This window comes from Eptatretus burgeri, chromosome 1, assembly GCF_056783735.1.
Source record: "Eptatretus burgeri isolate ZD-2024b chromosome 1, Ebu_testis_v1, whole genome shotgun sequence".
NCBI lineage: Eukaryota > Metazoa > Chordata > Myxini > Myxiniformes > Myxinidae > Eptatretus > Eptatretus burgeri.
Genome location: NC_140961.1, coordinates 40,783,881 through 40,807,841, shown reverse-complemented (window position 1 = coordinate 40,807,841; position 23,961 = coordinate 40,783,881). Strand labels below are relative to the sequence as shown.

Genomic DNA, 23,961 nt, shown 5'->3' with positions numbered 1-23,961 from the left:
CCCATGTTCCGATGCTGTGCTGTGCTGTGTTGTTCACTGTTGTTCCCACTTCAGAGCCTTCGTCCCCGTCTATCGAGTACATTACAGTGGCGACGAGGATGTCTTCGTGCATCGGCATATTGCAAGAATACACAGTGGGGGATGATTGGGAAGACTACAACAATCGTCTGGAGCAGTACTTTGTGGCAAACAAAATGGACATTGAGGACTTGTGGCAAACAAAATGGACAAAAATGAGGACGCTGAAAGGCGGTGAGTTATATTACTGACCGTATGTGGTGCCCCAACGTACAGCCTGATAAAAGATCTTCTTGCCCCAGCCAAACCTTCTGACAAGTCGTATGAAGAGCTTGTCAATCTCGTGAAAAGACATCATCACCCTAAATGGGGAAAGACCGTCTCGAGATATAAATTTTACACCCACCATCGTCAAGATGGTCAGTCAGCATCCGAATTTGTGGCTGATTTACGCCAACTTGCCGAGCATTGTGAGTTTAGTAAACTCGAAGAGATGTTACATGATTTCTTTATAATAGGCATCAATGACGACTCAATTCTGCGAAAACTCCTTACTGAATCCGACCCCAATTTGGCTAAAGTCATGGAAATAGCCACTGCGTGTAGGCAAACTGCCGAGAGCCTGCGTGTGTTCTCCAACAAGTGAAAAGTTATCCAGCAGGACCCATCAGTAAACAAGGTAACCTTTGGCTGCAAGCAAAAGTGTTTTAGCAAGCCACCAAATTCACCTCCACCTCCTGACATTCCTGAATTTACCCAGAAGGTTGGGGTAACTTGTTGGCGTTGTGGTGGTAATCATCAAGCTTTCTAATGTCGGTACAGGATTATACCTGTGACCACTGTGGTAAGCGGGGACACTTGAGGTGTCGTTGTTCTCGATTCAAGTCGAAGAACTTGTCTCCTGCTTATCACATTGGGGTGAACCTTGATGTAGCAAACGATAGGTCACAGAGCACAGCCTGCAGCCGAGAGTCAAGTGAGGAACTTTGTGAGGTTTTCTCTGTTGGAACAAAGAGCTCCAATTATAGTTGATGTAACAATCAATGAGATCCCAGTGAGGATGGAAGTTGATACTGGCGTTTCCAGATCAATTAAGAGCGAGAGCAAGTTCACCTCCATCTCCCCTCCGAGAAAGGCTCCTGCACTCCGGCCTGTATCGACTGACTTGAGAACATACACCAAGGAGGTGGTTCCTGTAGTTGGCTCAGCTAACGTAACTGTAGGATATGGAAACAGCACTCATGTCCGACCACTACTGATAGTGCATGGAGAAGGACCAACCCTCTTAGGCAGAGATTGGTTCGAATAATCAGACTTAATTGGAGGGACGGAAACAGAGTCTCCAACTCTGATGCTGGATACGATACCCGGTGCAACAAGTACCCTGGGACTTGTTCAGCGATGGTATTAGCACCTTTGCAGGGCCCAAAGTGAGGATTCATGTTTCTGCAGATGCTCAGCCAGTTCCATAAGGCTCGACCTGTGCCCCACATGATGCTATCAAGGATCGAGTGTGAGCTTGACCGCCTGCAGAGTGAGCATCATCTCACCGGTCGAGTACTCTGACTGGGCAGCAACTATCGTTCCAATACTCAAAGCAAATGGAACGGTGCGCATTTGTGGGGACTACAAGACGACGATCAACCGCGATTCAAAACTGGATGGCGACCCTTTGCCCAAAGCAGAGGATCTGTTCACCACTCTCATGGGTGGCCAGACATTCACTAAGCTTATCTTGACCAATGCCGATGCTCAAATGGAACTGGATGATGATTACAAGCCCCATACATGCATCAACACTCATCGAGGACTCTACATGTACAACAGATGCCCATTTGGCATACGCTCTGCTGCACCAATCTTCCAACGCAAGATGGAGACATTGTCGAAAACTGTACCAAAGACAGTCGTATTTCAGGACGACAGACAAGTGACTGGCAAGTCACAGCATGAACACCTCGAGAACCGAAACGAAGTCCTCAATCGGCTGTCACAAGCTGGGTTATGCCTAAGGAGTGAGTTGTGTTCCTTTATGGCACATGAAGTTAAATACCTGGGTCATCAACTCTCCTGTCAAGGCATTTTTCCCTCTCCGAGCAAATTGAAGCAATTGTAAATACACCAATGCCACAAAACATTTCAGAACTTGGTGCATTCCTGGGTATGTTGACCTACTTTGGTAAATTCCTGCCTCAACTCAGCACAACCGTCGAGCCTCTGCATCTTCTCCTTAGGAAAGGCATTGTCTGGAAATGGAAAGCTACCCAAACAAGAGCGTTCAAGGCCGCTAAAACCATGCTGTCATGCTCGCCGTTACTTGTCCATTACGACCCATCCAAGGAACTTGTTCTCAGTTGTGATAGCTCTTCATATGGCATTGGGTGTGTGTTGTTGCAAACAAATGGAACTGGTAATCTCCAGCCTGTTGTGTATGCATCAAGAACCCCATCTGACACTGAACATCATGCTCTGCTCAAGTGCAATGAGAGGTGTAAGCGTGTGTCTGGAGCACCTTAAAGATACACCAATATGTCCTTGGAAGACATATTACCATTGAGACTGATCACAAACCCTTGTAAGGTCTCCTGGGAGAAACCAGAGCCATTCTGCGCACATCATCAGGTCGTTTACAATGTTGGGTGTTGACCCTTGCCGGTTATGGCTATTCATTGGTTTACCGTCCGAGCAAGGAAATTTACTGTGCTGACATGCTCAGTTGCTTGCCGCTTACCATAACCATCCCAGGACCTCCACAATCTGGTGATATTATTCATCTCATGGCCAACGTCATTCACAATGAGGCGACCGTAACTGCTAAGCAGATTGCTTGGGCTCCCAAGAGCAATCCAGATTTGTCACAAATTAAACGCTGTGTTATGTCAGGTGATTGGACATCACTAGCGGAAGGGGTGAAAACCGTACCTCACCCGGAGAGATGGGCTCTCTATTGATGCAGACTGCCTGCTTTGGGGTGGCAGAGTGATAATTCCACCAAAACTCCACAGGAAAACTATCAGTGAACTCCACAATGCTCATCCAGGCATCGTCACCATGAAGGCTGTTGACCGAGCTCATGTATGGTGGCCTGGTTTGGACAATGGCATTGAGTAATTTATACCATTGTTACACTTGTCAAGCACATGCCAAGACACCGCCACAGTCTCCATTGGCCATGTGGTCGTGGCAATTAAAGCCATGGTCCAGACTACACATCGACCATGCTGGTCCATTTCAAGGGAAGTTTTTTCCTTCTCGTAGTTGATGCCCACTCCAAATGGATTGAAGCTCTCGTTGTGCCATCCTCATCCTCTGCTGTGACAATTGAAGCTCTACGTACCATGTTCGTGCAACATGGTATTCCAAACTCCATTGTATCAGATAATGGATCATCATTTATGAGTTCAGTTTCAGAACTTTTGTAAAATGAATGGCATTAAGCACTACACATCTGCCCCCGACAAACCCACCAGTAATGGTCAAGCCAAATGTGTTGTTCAAATCATCAAGAATGGTCTAAGCCGTCAAGGAAGGCTCCGTTCAATCTCGTCCAGCTCGGGTGTTGCTCAACTACCGCACAAGACCACATCAAATCACCGGTCGCTCACCTGCCAAGCTTCTAACGGGTCGTGAATTGACAACAAGGTTATCATTAGTGCACCCGGACGTAACGGTCGAGGTCGAGAATAACAAGTGTCAACAGAAACGTAATCACGACCAAACGTCTGCACACCGCAACTTCCAGATCAATGATCCTGTATTTGTGTTGAACTCCGGATGTGGAACCAAGTGGTTATCTGGCATCATTATCGATAACATTGGTGAAATGATGTTTCTTGTGAAGTTGTGTGATGGTAGATGTCTGCGTAAACATGTTGACCGACGGCCGGGTCCCAGACAACGTGCTTTACTTCAGTAAGTCCATGAGTTCAGGACGTTTGTTCAACTTAGCAATTACGACTTGTATCCTGCCACATTGTTAATCTGTTGATGGAGGTAATATAGAAACGATGAATATGTCAAATCGTTCGTGTTACTCATCCGGCACAATGTGGCAAGGCCAACAATCAAAAGTGACCGGTCTCAAACGCTACCATCGGCACCCAGACATGCCACCAATATGAACCGAGCTGTTGAATGCGGAGCAAAAAATCCAAAGAAACTACCGTAACCGAGTATTGTGATCCGTCCTGTCCCCCGTACCCGTCGTAGACGGGTATCTGCTGGTGTTGACCTACTCAGGTTACGTCATGGGGAGCCAAACATTGAACCGGCTCAAATGCCTTTGTCTCCCACTCCTGTATTAACACCATCTGCGTTTGAATCTGAGGTGTTTCCTCATGAAAGCTTTTCACCCATCAATATACCTGAACTCCTTCCCGACCTTGTACCCCTTATTGAGAAACCCACAGCAGTTGCAAGCAAGGACAGCTCTCCACTAGCCCTTAGACGATCAGCTCGTGTCTGTAAGCCTCCTGAGCATCTTGATTTGTAAAATAAAAAATAAATTAAAAAGGGGGGGTTGAGGGGGGGGAGAGAGATGTATCAGTCGTTTAGGATAATGCATGCATACATGGGTGCACCGGGGCGTGGTGAAGGCGAGTCATGGGACCTGCTCATGTTCCGATGCTGTGCTGTGCTGTGCTGTTGTGCCAGTGTCTGAATAATACATGTTGTTCCCACTTCAAAGCCTTCGTCCCTGTCTTTCGAGTAAATTACAGTAGGTGACAAGACAAAGCTCATTATGGTGTAGGTCAGGTGCGGATGCAGATTCTGACCATCAGTGGGATACAAAACACAAACGGTTCAGCCTGGTGGAGGTATGCGATCTACCTCGTGCCATTCTCATCACGACAGTGTCAGGCTCATGGAGAAGCTCGTACATGGATCACGTGTAAGCAAAAGGACATATGACATAGGAGATATGAGCACACTTTTACATGAATTTCAAGGCCATCAGAAAACAAAAGTAAAATAAACCAATACATGGCATATCAAACTGGAATCCCGACAGCAATACGAGCTGGGTGCTTGGATGGGAATACCAAAACAGGCCAGTTTTGTGTTAAAAAAAACAAATTCTCCAAATGACAAAAAAAATTGAAAATAAGAATGAAGCAAAATGTGGATGCATAAGCAGTGAAATGTAAACAATTGTATTTGTGATATGTAAAAGCTGCACTAAATGAATAACCGAAAAGAAAATAGTTTTTCTCACCGATAGTCATTGGCATCAAAAGGACACACAGAGACTGGTCGTGATGCTGTGGACTGCGCTTCACCTTCGCTCGCAGGATAATCTGTTTTGTCCCGCTTATCGGTGGACTCGCTTCCAGCTGCAAAGGTTTACACAGATAATTATCTTCAAAACTGCTGTCATGAACTATAATGACACTCGGAAGAGCACATACCTCCACAAGGCTGAACCGTTTACGTTTTCGATCCCACTGAGAGGCTGGATCTGAATCCAGACCTGAACCAAAATCTAATCAGCTTGTTGTATGTAACCTACACAAATCATCCACCAAGTTGTCATACTCTGTCCATAACTTTTTGCGATACAGTGCTATATATCGTTTTTGGCCCTATCTTTCAATCGTGAAGAACAACGAGAACAATTCTCGTATCCAGATCTGGATCTTCACCAAAATCCAATCAATTCGTCCTCGTCACACACCCAACCTGGTCGACCAAATTTTGTCTGAAACAGTCCATAACTTTTTGAGATATCCTGCTCACAGACAAACAAGGGTGAAAACATCACTACCTTCGGTGGCTGTGGTAATAACATCCTTGGTGACATTACGGTGAATATACACTGCCCAAATAAAGGGATGAGCAAGTTGTATAATTAATTCAAAACAGCCCTCCAAATAATACTATATGTGAATATGTATATACATACATATACATATATATATAAAAATAAAAATGTATGTATTAAAGTACACACATACAAATTGTTGCGGTTTTGAGAAACCGCGATTGTAAATGTGCGCTCACGACACGTAGGTCTTTCAGCGTAGTTATTTCTGTCATAAATGTTTAGAATAGTCCCTTACGTTTCGATGGGTCAGTAGGATCCAAACTGCTTGGAATGGGTAGATTAGGATTCACTCCCTATTTTTCATTTGCACATGGAAAGTTGTCAGCAAGGCTTGTCAGCCATTTGATGCGGGCGTGGGCTGATCCCTTCCTTACATTCCCTTTATCGTTAATGTCTGTCTCTATCACTCACACACTTTAATACAATACAGACTGGAGTTTGACATCTCTTCCTACACGCACGTAAGGCAATCAAGACATTAAGTAGTTATATAACCTCAAACTCCCCCGCTGTCAAAGAGATCCCTCATCCCTTAACCCCATTGTCAGCCTTTATGATGGCCATCACGGCACCTGGGCGATGTTTGGTCAGCATTGACCTGAGAGACATCGACTCCATTCGTTCCCCCATAATCGTTCTTGCGCGCCTCAAACCAGCCGAATGTTCGCTCGCCTCAAGTGGTGGTAAGCGAGGTCTGACTCTTACGACAGCCGGAAGCCCTGACTGAGAGGACTCGCTGCAGAAACTCGAATGGGCGGGGCTAGGGAGGCGGAACGCCAATCCATGTGCAGGCTCCACCCAATGACACACATATTCTTGAAGCCTCCAGGGCAGCCTTATAAAAGAGCGAACCCCAGAGCTTTTGTTCTCTTTCATTGGGCGCCGGACACTGTTCCCTGAGGCATGACATTGTTTGTTATATTCTCCTCTTTCGATGAGCACTGGCCAACCTCTCTTTCTTCAGGGTCAAACACACTCACTCTATCCTCTCATTGGACCATGACGTCGCTCGCTCTGTGGAGGTCGCACTTCTGGCTCTTGGCAATTTTGCCCCTTTTGGTTTTTATCTCATGAACTGTCATCACGAGCGAGGATCCGAGGCTGCGAGGGGGCGGACGGAGCCAAGCCAATTAATAGGATGGAAACCAAGCTGCACAAAAGGACACATCTGGAAGGATCTCACACTTAGGCTATCCCCTCACACATCTTTTCTCCGCTGCACCTTTCTCAGTTTCCCTTTTCAAATACACTCGCAACACAGACACAGATGCACGTCACTTTTCTCCATGCGCCTGAGATACCTCACAGCCTTTCTTTTCCCTCCTCTCCCTCAGTGTTGAATAGCGAGGGCACCTCTGCTCTACCCTGCCTGGTAGGCTGAAGCCGCAATTCCTCACACCTCTCTCCCTCCTTTTCCCCTCAGTTGTGAATGCTTGGGCCCATATACTGTGATCATGGTAGGTATGGCACTTGTGAAGTTTGCTCTGTGGCTCTTTTCTCTTTCTCTGACCTCATTGCTGTACAAATTGCTTAACCATCATTTTTCCCCATGCCATTAAAATCCTTATGTTCCCTCCCCCCACCCCTTTTTCCTGCTCCTCACTTGTGTAAATAAACCTTTTCTTGTTAAATCTATTTCCAATCTGTACGTCTTTTCCACCATTGGTCTAGCAATGTCTGTAGGATGATAGCTTGAGAGGTTGAGATTCCTGAAAGTTCGGTTCGCAGGGTCTGGTGTGTGCTGGCGGAACAGCTCGGCCACATTCAAGATCACCAGATAAGGTAAGTATTACATTTGGTGAGGGTGCATTCCCCGGTCGGGGGGCCACGTTAAACGGTTGTTAGACGGATGGACAAGGACTCCTGGTCGCTCGATTGGCGTTCGTAGTTGCGTCGCAACCTACCGTGGAGTGAAGTTATTTGCTACAGGTGGCCTCAGGTCCGGGTGAGTTTGAGAGAAACCAGGGATTTCCCCCTCGCAGTAGACTCGAGCCCCGAAACTGCAACTACCTACATACATATATATATATACATACATATATATATATATATATATATATATATATATATATATACATACATATATATATATATATATATGAATACATTATACAGGTATAGCAAAGCAAGTTTCCTTGGAGCTCATTAACAGACAAAGTTACCAGATAATGTTGGTGAAACGCTGGACAGAGACACATCGGTCAACTTCTCCCAATTCGTGACTGATAATTCAGCACAACCACTTGTGCTGATGCTTTCTGGGCCTTTTGAACATTCCTAACAAAACAAGATTGCATTTTGAAAAACAAAGATCAGTGTTGCCGACGAACCTTATTCCATCAAAATTTATATTTACGAGCAACAGCTATCCATTATTCAAACGACTCAAATGCAAATTGAACCAACAGGCAATGATTCTCATGCCACATATACTCACACTCAAACGTAAAATGCCCACCTTTTTCATCTTCTTCATCATCTTTCTCAGTGATTCTGTTAACAGAGCCCCCTTGACAAGGCAAAAAGTACCACCCAAGCCTCGACCCTTAACCCGATGAAGTAGTCCACTATCCAGAAGCTGATTGAAAGCTCTCCGGATGGCTATTCTGAAGGCAACTTTATCATAGGCATCCGATTTGCCAAGTCTGCGGTAGAGCAGGGCCATGTTCAAGTTTCGTTTTGGCCCCAACTCAAGTGCAAGCTGCAGGATCTGTACCTTCACCTCTGTGAAGGCCATACAAGCACCCAAGATTACAATCATCATCCTTCTGTTTGGGAGAGAGAAAACAGAGTACTTTTATATGCAAACGTTCAAATTTAGGAGAATTATACTTTGCTCAATTTGTGTTTTGAACAATAGACTATCTGCATTTTTGGATGACGGTTGAATGGAACCTAAATAAAGCTCAAATTCAGTGCTGAATGTGCAAGTGAGTGAGCACAGATAACATTTCCCACATATCACGGAGTAGTTTTCCTGCATTAACTTGTAATTGCTTTGGATTGTCCAAGTATTCTCGTCGTAATTTCACGGGTCCTTGAGTGAGTGAGTGAGTGAGCGAGTGAGCGAGCAAGCGTGGGACAATGTAGTATATAAAACACAAATTATCTTTGTACCCAGATCGTAGATAGTGAGGTCATATAAAGCACCTCAAATGGAATGGCAACTCGGTACATAATATGTAAATAATCTTTATTTTAAAGACTCAAAATCAAAGCCGAAAGTTAACAGCAGCACCTCGTATGTTGACAGAAGCTTTTCTCTTCACTTTCTTGATCAACATCTTCACTTTTGTTTCTTTTTCTTCTTCTTCGATCAACCCGCTTTTCCAGTTAGCAATGGAAGCCTCCTGTCGGCAGAATGCCACAACGTCATAAATCGTGTTAAAAAATTTATTTCAACAAAGACAAAATACAGCGAGTGTAGTTCATATCCCACTTTATTGCAAACAGGTGTTCCCCTAACAATTTTTTTTTTCGGGGTGAAATTTCAAGGTCGATGAGGGAGGGGTAAATGTTGCCGATTGGAAAAAAAAAGTTCACCATGAGAGTTTTCTTGACTATTCCAATGAATCCCAGGGGTTGGAGCTTAGAAAATCCAAAGTTGAGAAATAAGGACTCTTCTTCTTCTTCTTCTTCTTTCGGCTGCTCCCGTTAGGGGTCGCCACAGCGGATCATCCGTGTGATCCGCATAGTGATTTGGCACAGGTTTTACGCCGGATGCCCTTCCTGACGCAACCCTGGTCGCCTCTTACGACACAGGGATATGGTACACCTATTTTAACCGGGGTATACACCGGCCCAGTATGCTGGTACTCATTTCGCCGACCTCGGAAGGATGACAGGCTGAGTCAACCCCCTGGTGTATTAATTCAGTGGCCCAACGGGGCTTGAACTCAGGACCTTTTGGATCCCAAGCCGCTGCCCGAACCACTGCGCCAACACACCAGGCTAGAAATAAGGACCACCCATATATATATATATATATATATATATATATATATATATATATATATATATATATATATATATATATATATATATATTTTGTGACGTCCAAGGGACTTAAACAGTCCCGCCAACGTAAAATGAGCCGAAACGATGGAAGCGGTTTATTTTTTATAACCCAAGGATGGCGGTTTTAATCGCTCGACAGCAAACGGGATGAGGAAGGTGGCACGAGTCGCTTTTCACCGAGTTAATAATGTTTATTTCTCTAACCAGAACGATAATAAGACTCGGCAAGAGGAGGGATCCGGGGCAATTCGACGGGAGGTGGTGTGGGTTCGGAAGTGGGGAAAACACAAACAATTCCAATGGATATACAAATCTCAAACCCTCTAAGGCGCCAGGCACACACACACACACACACACACACACACACACACACACACACACACACACACACACACACACACACACACACACACACACACACACACACACACACACACACACACACACACACACACACACACACACACACACACACACAGAGCTAGTGGTCAGGCTTGCCCGTGGTGTAGACATAAAAGTCACTGGATTGGTGCCGGACGAGCTGGTGTTGCGCTGGTGCCGAGGTTCCGTCAGCCCTTCCACGCAGAACCGCGGTTTCTGGCCTACGAGCTCCAACCAGCCACCGTGGTGCTGTTCCTGGTGGTGTCGACCTCCTGGTGTCGGCCCAAGACCGCTCACAGCCGCCAGGGAGGCAGTTTTAGTGCCAAGATGCGAGCAGGAGAGGGAGGCAGGTCCACCCGCCGTTCGGCCCCGTACTCCAAGCCAGCAGAACTCCAGAGCCAACCGAGGTGAGGCACGAGGCACAGCAAGGCCACGAGACACGACGAATCCAGGAACGAACCAGCGCAACGAGAGAGTGCGCTCAGAGACATAAAGCCTCGACCAGACCCTTTTTCTTTATGACTCTTCCTCCTCTTCTCCCGAACTGAACCTTTTTCTACTCGAGTCTTCGTCACTTCCAATCGAGCCCTTTTATTGGCCCTCTGCAGTCGCCTTCCGCCAATCATGATCAAGAGGCGGAGCCATCCGCAGCACTGTCCTGTTACGTCAGTCACGGCAAGCCTACAGGGAATACTAAAAGGGGATACACATAAACACTTCCCCTAACCAGTCTCCCTATCTAATTACGTGACAATTATCATTTCCCCCTTAAAGAAATGGACATTTACTTGACAATTTATCACCACTGAATTGCTACTTATTACATCGAGATCCAGGTACAACTCGAACAGCTTCGCATACCTCATTAAACATCCAAATTACCCTTTGAATGCATACCCCTCCCCTCAGACGTAACAATATATATTGTTACGAATCTGCCGTCCGCCCAGCGTGCGAACGACCGCTTTTAACTAATCGTGGCCGCTTCGCCCACCGGACGAACAATTCAGTCGCGCCTTTCTGGAACCACGCCGGAAACCAGTCACGGGTGTGCTCCAAGCGCACACCACAGCCGAGTCAACACTCTACCCGCGCACGACAGGGTCAATCGCTGAATATGGATATACCTAAGTATTCGCGCGGGTAAATTACCGAGAGACCGTACCTCAGCGAAGGCCTGCTTGGACACGAACCGCTTAAGCGGTTCGTTCCATTCTGGGATAACCAAGCGGGGTATTATCGCCATACCTCGCCAGACCCGATTATATTATCGGTATTCAAAAACCCACCAACATTCCGAAAGACAATATGGCATTCAAATGGGGAAAATGACACGACGAACGGGTTCACATTCAAATAAGCACATTTATTTACACGTATGCAGTCAGGTATGCAACCAAACAAGCAATGAATGCGGCACGCATGCAGTTCTGCAGTCAATGGGCGAAACACGCATGCAGTTGTTTTGCGAAGACTGCAGGACGGGACAAAGACGCGAGCAAGGCGAAGCGCTACAACCGTCTATAATGAATTATGTACAGGCACTTAACAGTTTCTCTACTTAACGGGACACGGCGCCACATCATTCACACAAATAAAAGCAAAGAAAGACCCCCTCAAAGGTAAGGGAGTGAGACTGGACCCGTAGGCCTTTATGTCCAAGGAGCTTGGTTGACCAAAGGAACTCCCAGAGGCCATCGCAGGTGACCTCCACTCTCGTGGTGACTTGGTTGGGCGACCCTCGTTAGACCCTCTCAAGCTCCTCACCGACTGCGGGGACTCCAGGCTCGAACGCGGACTCCACACTCCGAGACCTCCACCGACTGACTGCTCCACCCAGACTGAAACCTCCACCGACCAACAACCAACTGCGCGGACGCTCCGTGCGCCCTTTTATCCCCCCTGCCTTCTCGCCCCGCCCTTCTTCCAGCTCCCGCGGGAAGCCTCTAGAAGGAGGGCATGTTTTACCTCCAACGCCCTGGCTCCTCTCTTCACGGCGCGCGAAGGGAAGAAGAAATCGTTGCGGTGGCCCTCAATGGGAATGTGGCCCAGGGACATTTTTCGCCCAAAAACAGGCCCCCACCCAACATCACCTTTGACCCCTGGTTCAATCCGCCCTTCCCCCATCCCGAAGCGCAGGAAAGTAGGAGGGAAAATCCCTTGCGTTATCGGAACCCCTTCTTCTTTATCCATGGCCGAGACGGTTTTTGATGCGGAGAGGGTTGAAGCGTGGTTGTGGAGAAGGTGATTGGTGGTGTGGTTCGTGGTTGAGGTGGTCGTGGTTGGCGGTGTGGTGGTCGTCAGGGTGATGTGGTTGGTCCAAAATAACGATAGCAAAGAATAACGGCCAACTCAAAGATCACAGCCCTGATAACACGAATAATTCCCTTCAGACCACGGTGGGAAAATCTATCTGAACACACACTGAGCGATATAACTAATCTTGGGGATATCCTTTATGGTGCTCTGCGAATTTCCACAATCGTAACAATATATATATATATATATATATATATATATATATATATATATATATATATATATATATATATATATATATATATATATATATATATATATATATATATATATATATATATATATATATACACACACATATACACATATACATATATACATATTGTTACGGCTGTGGAAATTCGCAAACCACCATTCAGGTCCTGTAGGTGAGATATCTCTTAAGTACATGTGTAGTTAGCCCCAAACCAGTTGTTTAGAGGGAATAAATGCGATTCATTCGGGCTGCGACGCTTCGAGTCAGTCGTTTTTCTTTCTCTATCTTGTATTTCAAATAAAAGCCAACGAGGACGCTCGGTGGACTTTTCGCGCCATTCTTCTCCGTGCTTGGTGCGAGGGGAGAGAAGCGAGGGGAGGGCAGCTGGCGCTCGATTGGTGGATGCGTGGTGTGACGCGGCCAGGGAGGAGGAACGCCCCTCTTCGAGACCTTTCTCGAAGCGCCTCGAAGGGGGGTGGAGCAAAGAACGGGGCAGAGCAACAGGGCAGAGCTCTGAGGACATAAAAGTCGGAGACGGGCGAAGCAGTTTTGTAGATGCTCTTGCTTGGTGGATGCTCTTTCTCGGTGGATATACTTGCTTCGTGGTTGCTCTCGTCTTCCGGCTCGCTCGTCCTGGTGGCCGCTGGCCTGGTCTTTTGTGGGGCAGTTGCAAGACCCCGCTGGTGGGAAGGAGCGTCCGCCATTCCCCTCTCCCGACTTCGGGCATCCACGTTTCCCCCCCCCCCATCCGCGCTGGGATAGCGCCGAACACTCGGTCCGTGGCGTCGAGTGGCCAACACGTGCAGGGGCGAGGAACGCCGGAAAGGCCTCACCTACCACGCTCGGGCACGGAGTCGCGGCCAGGTGGGACTACGTCGACGGACGTCGGAGAGGGACTCGACACGCTCAGGGAAGTCGAGACTTCCATTTCTTTTGGGTTCTGTGTAAACGTGTGTGTGTGGCACCAGTCTGGTGAAGTAAAATTGTAGAAGTGTTCTGTGTAGTAAATCATATTCAGTTGTAGCTCTGCATCGTTCCTTGCTTGTGTTTCTTTACGGTGATTGTAAATACGTGTATTGCTTTTATTGTATCCCTGTGACTGTAATATACGTGCCTTCCGTATTAAATGTGCTTGTCCGATTGTTCCCCGTTTCGCTGTGTCCTTTCCTTTGTTTGACTCTCCATCTTGCTTCACGTAAAGGGTTCGTAGTGGGCTTAATACGCCCGATAAGTAATCGGAACCGTCGAGTCCGACGATAACACTGCTCGGTTATCCCGATAGTACGGAACGGACCGCTTAAGCGGCCCGTGTCCAGAGTCGACCTGCGGCGAGGTGTGATCGCCCGGTTTACCATCCGAATTCCATGAAGGCAATGTAACACATTAGCAAATTTTGACTCTTATATTGTTGCGGACCAGGTATCGGCGACGAGCACGTCCGCTAGATGGAGCTGCAGAGTCGACTCCACCGAACACCCAGAATCTAGATGGTACCTTTCGGAAAACTCTGACAAGTACGGGTCCCTTACCGGACCGTGAATCGTCAGTAATTACACCACGTGGTACAGGGTTATTTGCCAATCTTCAGAATACCCAGAAATCCACATGGCGAGTTACCGAGTATTCACACCCTTGACGGCCTTCGTACGAGTTGAGCCATTAGCGTGCCCGACCGGTGCGCAACCCGAGCGGACGGTTGCCGAAGTTCCGTCGGTCCAATCGCACATTTGCCGCGGCAACAGCCTTTATAAGTCACCAAGACACGTCACCCTCAGCCAATGGCAGAAACACAGCAACGAACTGATACATTTAACAAATATATTTATTTATAATAGGGCAGGGGGGCACACAAGAAGGCAGAGTTAACCAAACATAGAAGGAATATCAATTTATGTACAAGCACTTATACAGTTTTACTGAATAGACTAGCACCACAAACACACACCGCGAGGCTCCTCCTTGAACTCCGTCCACCATGGCATCAGCCAGAGCGAGGTGAAGGTGAGGGTGAAGCTGGCGTTGTTGTAGACAATGTTGGTGGCATAAAAATAAAAGAAAACCCTGACCATCAAAGTAACTTCGCAGCGCATGTACATTTAATTACCCATTAGACACGGGACGGCGACCTGAACGAAAAACACATACTTACCGATATAACTGTTCTATCGGACCTGTATGTTGAGTGCTCACGGCTTCCAGATTCGCAACAATATTATATATATTGTTACGGTTGAGGAAATTCGCAAGCCACCATTCAGGTCCCGTAGGTGAGATATCTCTGCAAGTACATGTGTTGTTAGCCCCAAACCCGTTGTTTAGAGGGAATAAATGCGATTCATTCAAGCTGCGACCCTTTAAGATAGCCGTTTTTCTGTTCTATCTTTATTTTGAACCAACCACGTCTCAACCGCCATCACAAAACAACCACCAACTGCAACGCCGCTTCACAACAACAACAACGCCAACAGCCACGATCTTTACCTTCACAACTCGCTCCCGCAAACATCGCATCACCGCCATTCCAAACGTCACCATGGCCATGGACCACCACTTTAAACCCTCCACCACCTTCGCCTCTCCTTCTGCGACCATTCCCGCACCGCTTGTGGGCACCGAGCGTCAGGCTGTCCTGGCCTCGTGCGGGACGCGCGCCGAGCCGCGGGTGCAAAGTGCGGCCTTTCCGAGGAGAAGTCGGATCAGGAATGATACACGCCCACTTCTGATCCGTCCAATCAGCAAGCGCGGGGTGGTTTGGCCCCGCCTCCAGGCGCGTCGGAGTAGAATCGGGATATGCAAATTCGAGGATCAGGGGAGACTCACGCCCCTTTTTCTCCGTCCAATGGGCGAGCGTGGCTCCACCCCCGAGCTCGTTCTGATCCAGAAATTTGCATATGGGTTCTCCTGCCGGACTATAAAGCGCCGAGCGCTGGGCGAATTGAGGGAGTTGGAGAAAAGGTCGAGGCAGTCAAGTCGGGTCTGGAGAGGAGCAGTCTGGAGCCGTGAGTCAAGTCGAGTTTGGAGAGTGGCAGTCTGTCGGGGTTCGGAGTCTGTCGGGGAGCTGCAGAGAGGGGAAGCCTGAAGCCTGGAGCACGGTCGAGGTGGTTTGCTGCAGTCGGCTGAGGAGAATTGGGGAGGAGGTCGAATAGCTCGGGTCCAAGGCAAGGAAGACTGCGGTCGGCGACGAGCTCGCAGTGGAGTCGCTCGTCGCGGGACCCAAGCAAGCCAGCTATCCTCTTTCTCCAGAGCATCAACAATTCCCCCTTCCCCCCCCCCGCACTGAGATTACAGGTGGGGGTCCCACATTGTTCGGCCCAGGGAGGTGTGGGGGGGGGGTGACGCTGAACAGCGATCATGCATTTGGTCCACATGCCGCTTCCACACATCCCCACCATCAGTCCGCACAATGCAATTCGCCGGCCCCAGTACCACAGAGACCACAGCCGGCACCCATTTGGAACCGTGGAAATAATCGCGCACCATTACCCGCTGTCCCACATCGAAGCCGCGCAGCCGCGTCGGACGCGACACCGCCCCACTCCCCGACCCTCCAGGTCGCAGCAAATCCAGTCTGGACCGTAATGCCCGTCCATAGAGACGAATGGTAGGCGAATCACCCGTGACGGGATGAACAGCGTTACTGTAATGGAGCAAAAAGACATTGACCACCGTCTGCACAGGTGCAACCCCCCCCCCCCCCGTGCAAAGCCTGTCTTAACATTTTAACAAACGACTCAGCTTGCCCATTCATCTCAGGATGATACGGTGCGGACCTTAGATGTTGAATACCATTTTGGCGCATAAACTCATCAAATACACCCGCGATGAACTGCGGACCATTATCAGAGACCAGGTTCTCCGGTAACCCTTTATTAGCAAAGATCATCCGCAGTTTCTCCACTGCAATGTTTGCTGATGTATGCTGCATTACTACAACCTCCGGCCATTTAGAGAATGCATCGATCACAATCAAAAACATTTTGCCATTAACCGGCCCCGCAAAATCTACATGGACCCTCTGCCAGGCTCTGTCTGGCGCAGGCCATAGTCCCGAAGCTCGACCCGGGTTATCAGCATCTGTTTGGCACGTGGCGCAACGCTTAACCAACTACTCAATGTCTTTGTCCAACCCCGGCCACCACAACAGGTTACGAGCAAGACTCTTGGTCTTCACGATGCCAAGGTGACTGACATGCAGTTCTTCCAAACACCGCTGCCTGAACTTCAGTGGAATCACCGTCCTCATCTCCTACATAACACACCGTTGGACCAACGACAGCTCCGATGCGCGTGACATGAACGGTTGAAATGTCGGTGTCGAAGGCAGATCGCTCCAATTCCCCATAGAAATCGCCTGGACGACACGGGCGAGCACCGGATCACGAGCCGATTCCACCACGATCTGTCTGGCCGTGACGGGCCCGCTTTGGACTTGGCCCAGCGCGAACACATCGACCCGGTCGGCCAACTCAGACGCAGCTGGACCCTTCGCACACGGCAAGCGTGAGAGCCCGTCGCAGTGAGCATGCTTCTCAGTGCTTCGGAACTGAATATCATAATCGTAAGCACCAAGAAACAGACGCCACCGCTGTATTCGCACGGCCGCTACCACCGGCACCCCGCGTTCGGGTCTCAGGATGGATTGAAGCGGTTTGTGATCCGTCTGCAAAGTGAAATGCCGCCCCAGCAGGTATTGATGAAACATCCGCACACCCCAGACGAGGCTGAGAGCCTCGTGCTCGATCTGGGCATATCCCCGCTCTGGTGCGGACAATGTCCGGGATGCAAAACAAACAGGCCGCTCGGAACCATCGTCCATCCTGTGGGAGAGCACTGCCCCGATACCATATGCAGAGCTGTTGCATGCCAATAGGAGCGGACGCGCAGACTCGTAGTGCACGAGGACCGTATCCTCTGTGAGCAGCCGCTTGACGTGGTCGAACGACGCCTGGTGTGCAGGTCCCCAAGCCCAGCGCTCGTCCTTCCTGAGCAACCGTGTTAACGGGGCAAGTTGTGAGCTGAGCCCTCGCACGAACCTTTGGTAATACTGGGCCATACCAATGAACGAGCGCAGCTGCGTCTTGTCGCGAGGCGGTGGCATGTGTTGAATCGCTTCCACCTTCCGAGGACCTTTCAACAGCCCCTCTGGCGTGATGATGTGCCCGAGGTATTCCAAGCGCTACTTGAAGAGCGCGCACTTGTCCCTGTTCAAGTGCAGGCCGCACGCTTCTAGCTTTGTCGTTACTTGGGCAATGTTCGCAAGATGCTCGTCCGCCGTTTTCCCCGCAATGAGCACATCGTCCAGGTATGTCTGAGCGGGCAGGCCAATGCAAACCTGATCCATGGCTTTCTGCCAGAAAGCTGGGGCCGAAGCAATCCCAAAACAGAGTCGGGTATATCGATAGAGTCCTTGACACGTGTTGATTGTCAAAAGCTCGCTACTCCCGGGATCCATCGGCAGGTGAAAATATGCATCACGCAGATCAACCTTCGTGAAGTATTGACTCCCTGCCAATCGCGCATATATTTCATCGATCGACGGCAGTGGATATTGCTCCACATTGAGCCCCGGGTTCACCGTGGATTTGAAGTCCCCGCACAATCGGACGTCTCCATTCCGTTTCAGCACCGTGACAACCGGGGTGGCCCAATCTGAGCACGACACCCGTTCGATCACTCCACAGGCCTCCAGCCTATCCAGTTCACCCTTGACCTTGTCCCGCAGAGCATATGGCACCGGACGTGGGTTACAAAACCGAGGAACCACCCCCTCCTTCAGGAAGAGTTTTGCCTCCATGCCCTTGAGTTTCCCAAGGTCGTCGCAAAACAAACCTTGATGTCTTTGAAGAATCTTCTCCAACTGATCCTCCCATCGGCTCGGCACGGGTTGCACAAGGTGAACTGCGGCCCAGTCTAGCCTGATGCGGGCCAGCCAATCTCGGCCAAGGAGAGACGGTCCCCTCCCCCGCACGACGTACACCCGAAGCATGGCGACCTGGCCTTGGTATCGCACAGACACGTCTGCCATCCCGACTGGCGTTATCTTCTCACGGGTGTACGTGAACAGCATGAGGTTTGACCTGATAAGCTTCAGGCCGTTGAGTCTACGCGCGGTCTGTTCGCCGATGATCGACACAGCCGCTCCCATATCGACCTGGAACGTGATCGGCGTTTTGTTCACTTCGACTTCCACCGTCATCGGGCGCGCCGCCGCTGGGCCAATTGAAAACAGGCCCATCAACAGCTGCCGGTCCCGCCCCGGGTCGCCTCGCACATCGCCGTCCATGACCTTAACGGTGGCCGGCGCCCCACACGCTTCAGATGACCCACCTTGTGACAATTCAAACACACGGTACCTTTATACGGGCACGCACGGCGCAGGTGTCGACCTCCGCATCCCAAACACGTCCGCGGGGCCAATTCGCCGCACGTGCGGCCGCGCGGCGACGTCCGACCCGCATCGAAGGTCGAGCGTGCGTCCTGGGGTGCTCGCGACCCCATGTGGCCGGTGATGGCCCGGACATCCCCGCGAGTTTGCTCGACCGCTGTAGCCGTGCTGACCGCCGAGTCGAATGTAATGGCTTCACCCTTCAGCCGTAGAACCGGCGAAACCATCTTCGCATCTTGTAAACCAGCGATAAAACGATCCCTGAGCCGCGCTGGACGCTCCCCCGCCGTGAACTTGCAGGCCACGGAAGAACGCTTAATCCGCGCCACGAAATCAGCGACGCGTTCCTCTGCCCCTTTCGAGAGGCGATCAAACTGGTATCGAGCGAGCTGTAATGACTTCTCCGGCGCCATGTGTGCTTTCATCTTCTGCACAATGTCCCGAAATGACAGCCCGTCATCCCGGGGCTTGTCCGGCGCCACCAAATCTCGCAGTAGTCGATAATGCTCCACCGAAAGCGAAGCGAGCAAGATCGACTTCTGTTTGCTCTCGTCGACCACATCATTCGCGTGGAAATAGCATTCCAATTGTTCTGAAAACAATCCGAAGTCGTCTCGGACGAAAACGGGTACACGTCCGTTTTCAACCATCCTCGTCAGCCAACTTGAGTGTACGAGGTGCAGTGGACCACGGGAAGCAAGTGTGCCAGCATCAACTCCGCTTTATTGCGCGACCAGAAGCACATTCCTGCCACCCCTAGCGGGTGAGGCATGATATATGAAAACCCAATCACGTGACACAGCACATCATCAACCGCTTCACAACAACCACCAACCACAACATCGCTCTCAAACAACCGCTTCAGACCCACCGTCCTCCCACCACCACAACCACACGCGCCTCTCAACAAACCACGCCATCCTCATCACCTCAACCACAATTACGCCAATCACCTAACCACCTTCCCCGCTATGCCAACTACCAATCACCTTCTCCATAAACCACACTACAACCCGCTCTGCTTGTAAAACCGTCTCTACCAAGGAAAAGGAACAAGGGATTCCAGTAACGCCATGAAAAAGAAGGTATTCCGATGGCACGCGGATTTTCCCGCCCGTTTTTCCCATGCGCCGCAAGGGGGAGATCGTTCGTCATTGGTCGGTTCATAGGAGCGAGGCGTTGGAAATGGGTAACGCCTCCTTTCTGGAAGCTTCCCGCAGGAGCTGGAAGTGGGGCGGAGCGATAAACAGGGAGGAGCGAGGCGTTGGAACTGGGTAACGCCTCTTTTCTGGAAGCTTCCCACAGGAGCTGGAAGTGGGGTGGAGCGATAAACAGGGAGGAACGAGGCGTTGGAACTGGGTAACGCCTCCTTTCTGGAAGCTTCCCGCAGGAGCTAGAAGGAGGGCGGGGCGATAAGCGAGGAGGAATAAAAGGGCGCACGGAGCGGCCACGAAGAGAGAGTCGGCGGCTCGTGGTCTTCTGGTGGTCTTCTGTCTGTCTTGGTCTTGGAGAAGCGGTCCGTGGAGCGACCCGGTCGTTGAAGCTTGCAGTCGGTGGAGAATCCGGGCATCGCGGATGGGACGCGGACTGGAGGTGCCGCTCTGCCAGCTGTGTCGCGCGAACCTGCACGTTCGTGTAAGGAGAGCCGGAGAGAGCTCGCCGGCCACGCGGAAGGCCCGAGGTCAGCCGCGGCTACACTAGCTGCCGTGGGGACAGACGTCGAGGCTGACACCACAAGGTGCCACGAGGGTGCAGGTAACCTGCAACGGTCTCGGGGGACTCGTTCGGTCTGCCAAGTCCCACGCCATAAAGGTCTACGGGCCCAGTCTGACTCCCCTGTCTGTGGGGGTGGTCTTTTCCTTGGGTTTTGCTTTCGAATGCATGTTGTGGCGTCGGGTCTTGCAAGTAAAAAAACTGTATAAGTGGCTGTACATAATTGCTTAGAGACGGTCGTAGCACCCTTTGCTTTCACCTTAATAGATTCCATACCTGCATGGCTGTATACGTGTGGAAAACAATAAATGTGCTTGCGTGAATGTTAACCCGTCCGTCATGTCCTTTTTTTTCCCCATTGGAACGCCATATTGCATCTCGGAATAATAGTTGGTTTTTAAATAACCGATAAATAGAATCGGGTCCGGTGAGGTCTGGCGATAATACCCGCTCGGTTATCCCAGAACGGAACGGACCACTTAAGCGGTTCGTGTCCAAGCAGGCCTTCGCCGAGGTACGGTCCCTCGGTAGGTTACCTGCGCGGGTACTTAGGTATTTGGCGATTGACCCTATTTCGCACGGGTAGAATACGAACTGGGCCGTGGTGGGATTAAAAACCCACCCGTGACTGGTTTCTGGCGTTGTTCCAGAAAGTCACGACTGAATTGTCCGTCCGGTGGGAGACGATTTCCCGCCCTTAACATAGAAAGGGCACTGCATCAGCGGACAGCCATGCCCCTGGCAAAATTGGACTACCGGCAGTGGTCTGCTGCATACAAGAGGAATTGGGATTCTGGATATCCAAACAATGTTTGAAACGATAAATGGGTACATATATATATATATATATATATATATATATATATATATATATATATATATATATATACATATACATATACATATATATACATATACATAAACATATATATACATATACATATACATATATATATATATATATATATATATATATATATATATATATATATATATATACATATACATATACATATACACATACACACACAAAGTAACTTGTTGACTTTCGACCGCGATCGGTTACGACCGACCAATCGTAAGTCGATTTGGTCGTATGTCGGCCAACCTTTATTACCTTCGCATTCTGCGAAAGGTTATGTTTTGGTCGGCGTGTATTTATTTATTTATTTATTTGTAATCTTGTGATTCGTATAACTCATAAAGTATTAAACCGAATTGCATGAAATTTGGTGGGATGATTGGTTATTAGCCAGGAAGCATTAGATTAGATTTTGGGATCGTTCGGGTCAAAGGTCAAGGTCAAGAAAAGGTCAAAATCATCTTTTTACGATAACATGGTCAATTTTTATTCAATTTGCATGCAACTCACGCCAAAATGTTCAGAATTCAACGCCTCATCTTGTGATATGCAATATGACACAATGACGCCCATACTCTTGTTACCGGTTAGGGGTCAAAGGTCAGGGGGGTCACGACCTTGAAAAATATGCGGTTTTTGTCATAACGCGGCCAATTCTTGTCCGCTTTACATCAACCCAGCACCAAAATTTTCAGAATTTAATGCCCAATCTTGTGACACAATGACGTCATAACAAGTCACCGGTTGGGGTAAAATGTCGGGGGCGGGGGGGGGGGTCACGCCCTTAAAAAATATGCGGTTTTCGGCATAACTCAGTCAATTCTTATTTGATTTGCATGAAACCAGCATCAAACGAGATTACCTTCTCTTGTTGAAACGTTGTATTCACCGAGCTTGCGAGTGAAGACTCGCCAAAACGACGCGAGTGATTGTTGTTTAGTCCGTAGCCGAAAGTCGGGGGGGGGGTCATGACATTATAGATATGTGGTTTGTGTCATAAGACCATTAATATGAAATCAGTTCCCCACACTCATACCAAAAACAAAAAAAGTAGTGGCGGCGAAGGTATGCGCTCTATGAGTGCCCGTTCTAGTTTATAGTGTATAGGCCTATGCAAAAATTACCGTATGTATATTATACTGTATAATGATATAATAATCATCTGTAAGTCATATTTTAACATTTTCTATGTTCATTATTGTTATAACCATGATTATAAAAACCATTTTTATTGTTACTGTATAACGTTTTTACGTCCGTCAGGTTAAAGTCAAACACTGCATACTGCAGTACAATTGGTTTAATATTTGCAAAAACATACAAAAAATAGAAAACATTTTACAGTAGTTACAAAACATACTAAATTTAAAAAATACAAAACAAGTTATTTGTCACTCGTGCTTGGCTGTGGTTTGTCGATGTTATCAACTGGGGCAGCGCTCGGGGTAGCCGGAGGAGTTGTTTTTTTTGTAAACATGGTGAGCTTTGTCTGAATTGTTTGTTTCTTTTTCTCCTCGTAAATTTCACGATACGGACGAAAAACATCGTGTGCCATCCGTTCAATCCCTGCAAAGCGTTCAATATTTGGATCCATTTTCTCAAAATGTGAAAGAACTTTATTTAATAAAGATAAACCTTCTGATAATTCCTTAGTGGTGAATTTCCTTTCTGGCTCTTCCTCCTCTTCTTACGCCGCTTCTTCTCTCCTTTCTTCTTCCGCCACTCTTTCTTCTTCCAATTCGATAAGTTCTTCATTTGTAAGTTCTCCGGATTCTTGGTCTGGCAACTCCACGACATCTTCCACTTCACACTACAAACAAAGGTCTTTTGCCAGTTTTAGTAGACTTTCAACAAACTTACGAGCTCCTTCCTCATCTGCACTTGCTGCTTCTCCAGTCACTCGAACATTATGAATTTGGAGTATTTTCTTGAATCTTTTGAAGCAGCCAGTACTTGCCACAAATTCTTGACTGTAGTATTCTCCGGCACACTCTTTCAAAGTCTGAAATAGACTTCGAGCCTTCGTCTGCACAGTAAAAATGCTTAAAGGTGTCCGTTTTTGGATCTGATCTTCCATCCAAACATGCAGCAATTTCTCCATTTTGTGGATGGGCCCAGTCCGTTGCATCGTTACAACTGTCGATCGCATGGGTGCAGAACCTTTCACAGCTTCACGAATCCTTTCTTTGTCTTTCAAAATTGTCGACAGTAGAGTGTGATAACTTAAGATCACGTGCGATCGCATT

At 48.6% G+C, this 23,961-nt stretch overlaps 1 protein-coding gene across 8 annotated transcripts in view; it reads right to left on the bottom strand.

Moving 5' to 3' along the window:
• Positions 1 to 23,961, bottom strand: part of SHPRH (SNF2 histone linker PHD RING helicase) — a 140,956-nt gene that overhangs the window by 78,913 nt on the left and 38,082 nt on the right. For all 8 annotated transcript variants that reach the window (XM_085880770.1, XM_085880757.1, XM_085880737.1 and 5 more), the window contains 4 exons: positions 9,081 to 9,192; positions 8,301 to 8,566; positions 8,005 to 8,119; positions 5,234 to 5,351 (listed from right to left, as the gene is read on the bottom strand). In XM_085880770.1, the coding sequence (XP_085736896.1) occupies positions 5,234 to 5,351; positions 8,005 to 8,119; positions 8,301 to 8,566; positions 9,081 to 9,192 (611 nt within the window). The remainder of the gene's footprint in view (positions 1 to 5,233; positions 5,352 to 8,004; positions 8,120 to 8,300; positions 8,567 to 9,080; positions 9,193 to 23,961) is intronic.